Here is a 10,926-nt window from a genome sequence, read left to right as displayed (position 1 = left end):
TAGTCATTCTGGGGGTTAGAACATCTCAGGGGGCTTCAGATACACTGCAAAAACACAAATTTTACCAAGTATTTTTGGTCTAGTTTGAAAACCCATCCAGTGAGGCTGAATTAAATCAATTCTGCAAAGAAATGTGGACCAGAATTTCTTCATTGTGACACAAAAGAGTAATTTTCAGTTGTCATAAATGCTTCATGTTTCTCCAGGGGTTAGATGACTTTCCTCATTGTCATAAATGAAAACCAACATCAAGTCAACTGAAAAACCCCAAAACTTACAAAGTAATGTGTAATTACTAGTCTAATTCTCTCGAATTTAGACAAAACTAACACATAAGTAACATTTCAGAAAGATATGAGCTATCTTTAAATTAATAATTTCTTAATGTACATCAGACCAATTTCTAATGTGGAAAATTTTGTTTATATTTGGTAGTTAGTTACAGAAAAGAAATAGTAATAGGTGGTGCGTCAGGAATTAACATCCTGAATGAAACGTGTGCTAACTGCCTACAATGCAAAAAATACAAATCTTACTAAGCATTTTTGGTGTAGTTTCTAGTGAAATATCTTAGTACACTTGAATTGAGACAAAATTAACATATAAGTAACTTTTTAACAAGCCATAGGAGCTTGTTGCAAGTCAATAATTCCTTAATATTGATGATGAAAAATGTGCTAATTCAACCGTAAAATGAAGAAAAAAATGTTTATAAGTGAAATAATCTGCCAGCGGAACTCAAACTGGGTTGCTAGGAGACGGACTGGGCTTGGCAGGTGTTGCTAGGTAACGGCGAAGTGCCAGTTGATTGTCAGATAAGTGACATTAATCTGCCAGTGGAACTAGAACTTTTTCACACCAAAAAAGTTTTTAAAAACTCAGTATTCATTTTATTACTTTTATTTATGGCTAGACTTTCATCTCCAATCCATCCAACAACTTTAGGAACGACCCCATAATCGAGAAATGTAAATCTATATCTGACAGTGAAATGCTTATTTGGGGGAACAACATGTACACACCAGCAATTACTGTTTCCAAAAAAAGGCAGTTTTTATTGCAGTTTTAAGTAATGCGATGATTTCCAGCTTTCAACCACACGGCATTAGATTGAAATGTTGATGGAGGAAAAATTACAGCGTCCTCCATTTTTACTGAACACGATGTTAAAGATGTGTAAAAAGTTTAAAATAAATTCACATCTTACTGCAGTAGCAAAATCTAACACCGGATTTAATCACAATTATTCAATGGGGAAAGATTATGTTAAATTTGTTTTACAATTTAAATCACAACTTTCTGGTTTTGAGAGTTTTGTTTCTAGTGAAAATATCTTAGTACACTTGAAATTAGACAAAACTAACTTACAGGTAACTGCCCAGTAAAATATAGGAGACTTTTATGTCAATAATTGCTTGATATTGATGAAAAATGTACTGTATGTATAAGTTCCACTCATAACAGGGCATTTTCTGCATATATGTTCATCCACTATGAGGAATTGTTGACTTAGAAAGCTCCTATATTTTGCTGAAATTTTACTTTTAAGTTAGTTTTGTCTTATTTCGAACGTACTAGAAAAAAAACCTGAATAAATATAAAGATAAACAACTGAAATTCACTGTTAACTATGATCTGTGTGGAACTTTGTAATCACTGAATTTTTTAACTAAATGTTTCAAAAGATATGCTACTTCAGTGAAATTTGACTTTATTTCCACCTTTTTTTTTTCTTCATATCTTTACCAGATCTTACAATTAAGTACGGAGGGCATCATGAAAGTGGTCGGGAAATGAAAACAAAGGGAACAAAGGCACACAGACACGTGGCAGATCCACTAGTTCTCATCTACTCAAACTTTTTCATCAAGCGGGTAGAAAAACACAAAGAGAACATTCATCCTGCATAGTCCCAAAGCATTTTGTCTTTTTATGCAACAGGTTTACCGAGGCAGACTCACATGTCCTAAAATCAGCATCTAATTGGATTATTACATACTTTCTCTGTTACATTTTAAATAATCTTCACCATAGTTCACTTGGCTCACTATAAAAAGCCTCAACTCGCTCTGATCTCTGATAATATTGTACTTAACTATCGTAAAATGCTGCTTTTATATCCCAAAATGTTACAACAGCTGAGCCAGTCTGCCTGTTAGGCAACAGAGAGAAAACACAGACGGACTGATAAAGACAGCGGACTCAACGGACAGGGATGTACGGTGATGACGGACGGTGATGTGGGACTTTATCTACGTGAAGCGTAAACCGGCTCTGAAATGCAGCGGAAATGAAGAACGAGGCAGTACAGCAGCTTTTTCTGCATCCGTGTTGGAAAAGTTCAGGACATGCAGGATCCTCCTTCACTCAAGTTTGATTCAGGAGAGAGAGAAACGGGCTCAGAGCGTAGAGGTCAAGGGTCAGATGAAAGCGCACATCAGTGAGGTACGACGGCGTGCCACAGCCAGAAAGAAAGGGCTAGATTTCTGACAAGAAGCTCCAAAAGTTTGAGATTAATCGCAGAAATCTTCTAGAAAAAAAACAAAAACAAGAAAAATTGTGAGCTCCAAAAGACTTAGGTTTGTGAGAAGAAAAGTCAAAAATTTTGAAAATAATCTCAGAATTTAGAGAAAAATCTGAGCTGGAAAAGTTGAAAATTTGCAAGACAGGAAAACTCTTAAATTTTGACATTAATCACAAAATGAAATTTTGGAACTCGTCTCTTGGATTTTATTTTTTCAGTTTCAAACGTCCAAAATTTACAACTTTTCAAATTCAGAAATGTTCATGTTTTCTCAAAATAACTGAGATTTTTTTGGTAAATTTTCAACTTTTAAACAGAAAAAAAGTTCCACATTTTTTCTGCAAGATTTCTGAGATTTATCTGAAATTAATCTGAAAATGTTTACTTTTGCAGCTCAGAAATTTATTTGATTTTCCTAACCAAATGTCTGAGATTAGTCTCAAAATTTAAGAGGTGTTTTTTTTTTCTGGCAAAATTTTGACTTTTTCTCTGTGCTAGAAATTTTTTGAGATGAATCTCAAAACGTAAGAATTTTTCCTCTCAACTTTTGGAGCTCAGGAATCTCCTTGTTTTATCCAGAATATTTCTGATATTCATCTCAAAATTTAAGAGTTTTTTTTTGCAGAAATGTACTTTCTTTTTGTATCTATGGAGGCCCTAACAGGCCATCGCAGTGAGGAGCAGTCACTTTGTTTAACAGTTGAATTGTCTGTTTTTCCAGTGCGTCTTTGGCGCCCCCTAGCTGGGAGACAGAGCAGGGCTGTTCTCTGTGCTGATGTTGACCAGACATTCACTTGATTTGAAGCTAGCCAGAGATTTGGTGCTTGGCAGAGAAGCCAAAGACCCACACAGGCCCATCATGGAGGGGGTGTAGTCCTTTCCTGGAGGGGAAACAAAGCAGCCATTTTGAATATTTAGGGTAAATAATCATTTAAAGTTTTAAAAGTAAACATTTCAGCAGCTGCAGCGCCACCTGTGCACCAGGTTCCTCCGTTCTGTTTGCCCTCGATCCTCTGGGAGTCGGAGTCCAGGCTGACCTCCACGGACAGCAGCTCTGTGCTCGGGAAACTCCTCCTGCAGGTCAACAGGAGGACAAGAGAGGGAGACGCTCAGCAGCCGGCCCGGAGTCGCATTAATCTGAATTAACTGACAGACAAACTGAATGCAGTCAATATTCCTGTTCGCAGGGAGCTCTGTTTCTGGTCTAGTAGATTTAATTAAAACAAAAAAAGAAAGAAAAATTCAGTCGGTAATTTTAATAAATCTGTGATTTAACACACATTTATCCAGTGGAAAAATTTTACTGGGTACAAAATAAAACTTTTTTTAATATGATTTTTTCACCAAAACTTTTAAAGATGGTTTGTTAAGAAAAAACCAAAAACCAAATATATCCATGAATATTATGCCAATTTTATCTAAGAATTCCCAGAATCCATAACTAGAAATATTTAAATCCTTAATCCACGACTACCTGGATCCTTTAAATCCATAAACATAACGTGACACAAAAAGAGAAGAAAAATGCAACAAAAAGTAAAACAAAGAATAAAAACAGAATGGGCAATAAAAGAGACTGAAAAGAATCTGAAAAACAGAAAAACAAAGGAAGAAAAATAACGATATGCCCATAACAGCAAAAACAAATAAAAAGTGTGTAACTAGAAGGAAACAAACATAGATTACAAGAGCAATCTATAAAAAAAATCTGTAATTAAACTATTTATATTTTTAATTTTGTAGGATAAATTGTTCTCACTAACACGACCTTTGAATTATTCAAACTTCTCATATTTTGTATTTTCCAGCCTCACTGAATTAAAGATTGTTATTCCAACATCATAATAATGAATTGTTGTATTTAGGTGAAGTTTTGCCAGTCAAACCTGCGGAAAAGCTTCATGTCCTCTTGGATGTTGTAGGGGTCAAGGGTCGGCCACTGGTTGATGAGGGGGATCGGCAGATCTTTGGCCAGGTGGTTGGAGTCGCATGGAATCAGGCTCGTCCTAATGCACAGCAGAGGGAAACATGGCGGAAATATTCTGGTTTATTTTTCTTCCAAAAACCAAAAAGAACCTCCTTTAAATTAAAGCCGACTTATGATGCAAAATTCACTTTTTGCACGTTTTTATTCTTCCATTCGGGTCTCAACTCATTCAAGAAACAATCCACGCGCTTAAACAAACAACAAAACACCCAACTATTTTTGGTGATAAGTTAATGTTTTTTGTTGTGTGGAAAATGACAAAACTGCGCCGTCACCTAGCAACCCCAGCCTAACTCAGCCCGTTACTTAGCAACCCAACTGGAGCTCCAGCGTGTTTGATTTTACAAACACTGTAAAAACTGTTCAATGGCTGCTGTACAATGACTGCTGGAAAAGACAAGAGTTTTGTCGTTGACTTACCGTCCAGAAACCACTACTTTCTGCATTTTTGTTGGTTGTGCAGGAGGCTCTAATAATGCTCTTCAAAGACATACGGTTGTATAATTATGCACTTGTTTCCAGCCATTTTCAACTGCAGCAGCTTATTTGGATTTAAAGCGACAGGACGCTGTAAAACAGCTCATTCTGATCGTCAACGCAGTTCTGCCTGCCTCAACAGGCAGAACTGCGCAGACTGAAATCTTATTATCTAAAACTTTTATGTGCAACAACTGAAATAAACATGTTTTGTGTAACCCAGAGTGCATGCACGGGTCACCTTTACAGATTGGTGGTGAGTTAAATGGGCTGCAGCCTTGGTACAGAGAGAGTACAAAGATATTAATACATTTTTTCAGATGTACTAAATTGTTAGCGTGTGCTACCATTAATTTTGTGGATGAATTCCTGTCCTGTTGAGTAAAGCTGCCAAAACCTTCAGGTCTGGGAGATTCCCCTGATCTGATGTGACCTGATCAGACATGATGAAGACGTTTAGTGGACTCACAGTTGCTCCTGCAGCTCCAGGATAACAGCCTCTAGCTCCTTCTTCTCCTGTTGGCTTTGGCTCTGAATTTCCTCCAGCTGAGATTTCAGCTTCTTGTTCTCCGTCTCTGTGTTCTTCAGCTGGGACTCACGCAGGCGCACGAGCTCCTCCAGGTACCCCTGACAACGGTTTCCAAATTTATGTTTGATTTTTATGCACAAAATGCACTGGTGATTATTTAGTAATATGCTAAATAATCACATTATTATTTAGGAGATTATTTAGATTATGATTATGTCAAAAATCATAATCTTTAACTAAATTGTGTTGATTTCTCACATAAAATTTTATTAAAGCACATTAATATTATTTTTAAAAAATAGAATAAAATTTCTCAAGTTGAAAAGTAGAAAATTTGCTACAAGAAAATTAACAATTTTGAGATTTATCTCAGAATTTTTAAAAAAGGTTTTTATGTGTAAGCTTGAAAAGTTAAAAGGTTTCTGGAAAAACTGAGAAGCTTTTAAGATTAATCTCAAATTTTCTAAAAGAAAAACCTCCATAAATATATATTTGTCATCTTGAAAAGTAGAAAATTTGCTAGAAAAAAATAGCTAATTTTACAATTAATTTAACATTTTTTGAAAAGATATATCTGGAAAAAAGATTATTTGCTACAAAAAAATCATAAATTTTGAGCTTTATCTTAAATTTTATAAAAAAAAACAACTAAATTCTGAGCTTCAAAGGTAGAAAATAGTTCAGACATTTTCTAGTAAAAAACTTGAAATTTCCTGAGCTTGAAAAGTCAAAAATTTGTGAGAAAAAACTCGATTAAACTCAAATTTTAAAAAAATAAAAAATAAAAAATTCTCAGTTAGAAAAGTCGAACAAAAGAACTGCAGCTCCAGTTCTGCAGACTGAGACTAAATTTTCAAGAAAACAACTTTACATTTTCAGAGCTTGAAAAGTCAGAAATTACTAGAAAACATCTAAGAAATGTTGAAATGAATCTCAGAAATCATGATATAATAATATTTTTTGGCAGAATTTTTCTCCTGTTTTTCCGTCCACAGTGTCTCTAACTTGAGAGTCTGTTTGGGGATGAAGCAGTGAAATGTGCGAACACCTTCTGAGCGTTGACGATCTTGAACCTCTGCTCCATTTTGCGGCACTTTGTGCTCCAGCTCTCATCGTCGGTGACCAGCGGGACGTACGGATGCTCGGGGACGCTGTCGTCGCTGGCGCTGCTGTCGACACTCTGCCGATCATCATCACTCAAGTATTCATAGCTGCACAGAAAACAACTGCTGTACTTCCCCTCTCTCTCTCTGTGACTGTTTTACAGCCATCTTGTTTTACTGTTTAGAGTAAGATGGCCGACCCGACTGATGCAGCTCGTTTCTCATTTTAAAGCTCCAGAGTGAAACGCTGAACATTCCTGCTGCTGTCTAAACAACCTTATCTGCTGCTTTGCAGCCGTTACCTCTGTGTGAATTTCAAGTATGGAGTGTAGTCGATCACCGCCGGGGATTTCCCGTCCAGGGCCTCTCCTTTCAGGCAGAAACTGCGGAAAGGAAGACGCTCTAAATTAAGACCATAAATTACATCAACAAAAATATTACTCTCTGTACAAGGGTCAAAGGTCAATCCCAGTACCTAAAATCTATGGCTCCCACACCAATGAGCATTCCTGTTAGCACTGTGGCTTCTTCTCTCAACATTATAGCTCCTTCTGAGTAAAACCTCCTGAAGAACAAAGACAACAGACACAGAGGAACCTGGTTACTGTAAAGGACAGTCAGACATTTTAAAGGACAGTCAGACATTTTGGTGGACAGTTAGTCACTTTGGTGGACAGTTAGTCACTTTGGACGAACAGTCAGCCATTTTGGTGGACAGTTAGTCACTTTGGACGAACAGTCAGCCATTTTGGTTGACAGTTAGTCACTTTAAAGGACAGTCAGTCATTTTGGACGAACAGTCAGCCATTTTGGTGGACAGTCAGTCATTTTGGACGAACAGTCAGCCATTTTGGTGGACAGTCAGTCATTTTGGACAAACAGTCAGCCATTTTGGAAGACAGTTAGTCACTTTGGCGGCATTCAGTCAGCCATTTTGGAGGACCGTTAGTCACTTTGGAAGACAGTCAGTCTGACCTGGTTGTCCTGCTGTCCCGCAGAGCAGTGGCGATGTACTCAGACAGCCTCTTCTCCATGAGGGCGACTCTCATCCAGGCTCGACCCTGAAAACATCAAATGGAAAGACGGCTACAGTTTACACCAACACCGCTATGGTGCTATGCTATGCTGCTATGCTATGTTCCTCGCTAACAGCTACCGGTTGTTTTTTTGTGACTCACTTTCGCTCGAGATGTGTTGATGTTTTCCATGCTTTCAATGCTGCTGATGCAGCTGTTTGGGACTTTAGCACATGCCAGGCGGATGTAGTCCCAATAACTTCTCTGACCGTCAAACCAGCTACCAGAGCCTGGAAAATAAAAACATTTGAACAACATAAATTATATTTAGGTTGAAAACAGCATAACCATCAATAGGCTGTTAAAATAACAGCAATGATTTGGGTTATTTGGTCTGCGACAAAGTATTTTCATGCTAACTAAATAACATGCTAACTAGGCTAAATTTAGTCTATTAAGTCTATTTAGCCTAGACATTAAATATTTACTTTACCAAGTAAAAATATCTTGCTAGCTTGTTAATAAAATGTCTAGTTTGGATTGAAACATAGAGCTAATAAATTAAAACTTTTTTACTAACTAAATATTTAGCTTGCTAGCTAAATCTTTAGTTTGGAGCTAAATATTCAATTGCTAGCTAAATCTTTAGTTTGGAGCTAAATATTCAATTGCTAATCTAAATATTTAGTTGGTAAACACAATATTTAACTTGCTAACTAAATGCTTCGCTAAACAACTGAATATTTAGCTACTAGCCGAATACTTTGCTCCAAACTAATTATTTAGTTTGCTTGGTCAGTATGTAGTTTCAAACAAGACTTAATATTTTGTTTGCGCCTAAATAGTTGCTAAGCTAAATATTTAGGTGGTAAATTAAATATATAGCTTGCTAGCTAAATGTGTAGTTTACACTTTCTTACTTAGCTAGCAAGCTATATACTTCATTTGAAATTAGTATTCAGTTTATAAATGTATTATTTAGCTTGCAAAATTAAATTAACCCAGATTTTTTACTCTCATGACAGGCTAAATAATCCAAATTATTGCTGTTAATTTTTGACAATAACTTTTGTAAATGGCGCCCCATAACCATGAACCAGTTAAATTTAAATCCAGGGAATTTAATCATTGCCAGCATCTCATTATTTTTGTTTTTCAACCTGAAGTTGGGCTCTGATATTTGGGTTTGCTACCTTTAAAACGGTGGCTGAGGATGTGTTCAAGGACTGCTGCAAAATTTATGAACTCTTCGGACGAATCATCGATGGGCTCGGCAGTGTATTTCTCTAACAGAGTCTTAACGGAAAACCTGCATGGGAGAGAAATAAAAATTAAGTAACCTTGGAAAATAGATTTTCCAACAGGAAACTTAACAATAATCAAAATATGGCAGGAAATTACTGGTAAAAATGTTAAAATCTAACATTATCGCAGCGCTTCTTAAAAATATTTTGAATTTCTAATTGATATTTGGAAGCAGATTTGTCTCTTAGTGGAAAGGAAATGGTGATGACATGATTTAATCCTCCATATTGTTATATTACACTCTGGTGACTACTGAGAGCATCACTGCTGATGCATCTTCCTTTCTGTAATCCGGCCTGATGTCATCCACTTCCTGCGAAGAAAACCTGGTCATGCCGACTGTCAGGAAGCTCAAACAAAGAGTTTACTGTAGAGCTTTTATGTTTCTGTTTATACGCAGACTGACATCTGTTCAGATTTTAAAGGTTGATTCTTGAAAAGATTTTAACCAAACTTTTACTTTTCAGCAACATAAATGCTCTCCAAAAATGTCTCCTTCTTATAGTAGTAACCTTTTTATATACATATAAATTTAGTTTTAGGAGTATTTTTACTACACTGTACTTTTTACTTTTACTTGAGTAATTTTCTTATTACATATCTCTACTCTTAGTTGAGTAAAATGTGTGGCTTTTTACCCACTGAATAAAAAAGAAGGATGATTTAACCAAAAAGTCACCAGACAGAAACTCCTCTGCTGTTTTTCTTAAAGCTTCATAAGTTTTTTACTGAAAGAAACTGATTAGGAAACATTTTCTTTTGCCTGATTTTGTTATTTTTTGTTACTTATATGAATTATTGTAATTTTGTTCTTTAAAATAACAAAACTTAATTTCAGCAAATAAATTGAAGTAAAACTAATCTGTTAATTAATGTATAACTTTAACCCACAGAGTCTGTCCATTTTCACACATTGATAAGACAAAGCTTAACTTAACAAAGCGATTTCAGCCTCCATTGTTCCCAAGACAACAATGTCTCATTGAGTTTGGGTTGGATGATAACTGGACGACTGTCCTCAAAGCGAGGACATTAGCATCGCGGTCGCAGCAGCACAGAAAGCAGGACGAATCATTCTCCACTTCACTAAAAATGAGCCCAAAGGTTTCTGGAACAGACATTTAACTGGAGACAGATAATTCTGCAACTGTAAAAATAACAGAAATAGATTTTCTATCTGTAACAGTACTTAGTGTTTTATTATTCTATTTTACATACATGTATTTATCAGGCTAGCTTCGCAGAGGTGGGCAGGATATCCAAATATTGTCCTCAAGTAAAACAGTATTTGTAAAAAAATTACTACTTTACTTTATCTTAGTGTTTTTGGGGGCTGCTAGAGGAGTAGCTGCTTAACTCGCATATGCCTACGGCCGGCCCGCTTCATAACGTGATACCTCAGTCCCTGGGGTGCCAGGACGCTTACCAACATGGCAACCAGAGTTCACAAAAATAAACTGCAATTCATCCTCCAGAACCATCACATGTCCTCCCTTTGTTTATATTCATTATAATTCATATTAACAGAACAGAAAAGGGAATATTAAAGTAAAACATTTAATTAAACTTACCTGCAGACCGTGAGGAGGTTTTTTCTCTCCACCGCCACGTTTCGAGCCGACACCCTCTTCGACACTTCTGCCATCGCCATCGCTGCTTGCAGGTATCCGGGCTCCATGCGGAGGAAAAAGCCCCGGGAAGGAGGGACCCCTCCCTGCCGGCCGCGCGCGGCTCCTCCGCGGTCACTGCCGGCGGAGGATGCTGAGGCTGACGGGCCGCATCATCACGTCCGCCGTCCGGCTGCAGCAGCGCGACTGCGTGTTTCTGAAGCGGCGCGAAGGAAGCAAACCCCCGAAACTCATCGGATCATCAGATGACCCGGGTTTATTATGATTCCTGCGTTTAGAGGACTCAAAAGCGCCCGTGTCTTATCGCGATTTCTCCACCTAAATGGTGACTTCATCGTGACGTAAGCGGCGTGCGTC

At 37.1% G+C, this 10,926-nt stretch overlaps 1 protein-coding gene across 2 annotated transcripts; it reads right to left on the bottom strand.

Annotated features, from left to right (window-relative positions):
* Nucleotides 1-899: 899 nt before the first annotated feature.
* Nucleotides 900-10,926, bottom strand: rundc3ab (RUN domain containing 3Ab). 2 transcript variants are annotated; one of them, XM_044103307.1, is made up of 11 exons: nucleotides 10,513-10,926; nucleotides 8,830-8,945; nucleotides 7,799-7,926; nucleotides 7,596-7,681; nucleotides 7,096-7,185; nucleotides 6,923-7,003; nucleotides 6,566-6,728; nucleotides 5,458-5,615; nucleotides 4,411-4,530; nucleotides 3,498-3,598; nucleotides 900-3,405 (listed from the first exon to the last, which is right to left on the bottom strand). In XM_044103307.1, exons 1-11 carry the CDS (start codon nucleotides 10,617-10,619, stop codon nucleotides 3,263-3,265), a joined length of 1,293 nt encoding a protein of 430 aa, XP_043959242.1. In that variant the 5' UTR covers nucleotides 10,620-10,926; the 3' UTR covers nucleotides 900-3,262. The 2 variants fall into 2 exon arrangements, with proteins under 2 accessions (XP_043959242.1, XP_043959243.1); XM_044103308.1 differs by lacking the exon at nucleotides 8,830-8,945 and having other exon boundaries at nucleotides 2,856-3,405; nucleotides 10,513-10,795.

The sequence above is a fragment of the Gambusia affinis genome, linkage group LG20 (assembly GCF_019740435.1).
Source record: "Gambusia affinis linkage group LG20, SWU_Gaff_1.0, whole genome shotgun sequence".
NCBI lineage: Eukaryota > Metazoa > Chordata > Actinopteri > Cyprinodontiformes > Poeciliidae > Gambusia > Gambusia affinis.
The sequence above is the reverse complement of the archived record's forward strand: the minus strand, read 5'-3'. Positions and strand labels throughout refer to the sequence as shown.

What these genes read in the sequence shown, in the direction of transcription:
- rundc3ab (XM_044103307.1), bottom strand. Translation starts at nt 10,619, where the DNA reads ATGGAGCCCGGATACCTGCAAGCAGCGATGGCGATGGCAGAAGTGTCG. An exon ending in GTGGGAGCCATAGATTTTAG is followed by an intron (nt 7,004 to 7,095) that starts GTACTGGGATTG and finishes TCCTTTCCGCAG; the next exon opens with TTTCTGCCTGAAAGGAGAGG. An exon ending in AGATCGTCAACGCTCAGAAG is followed by an intron (nt 5,616 to 6,565) that starts GTGTTCGCACAT and finishes AACCGTTGTCAG; the next exon opens with GGGTACCTGGAGGAGCTCGT.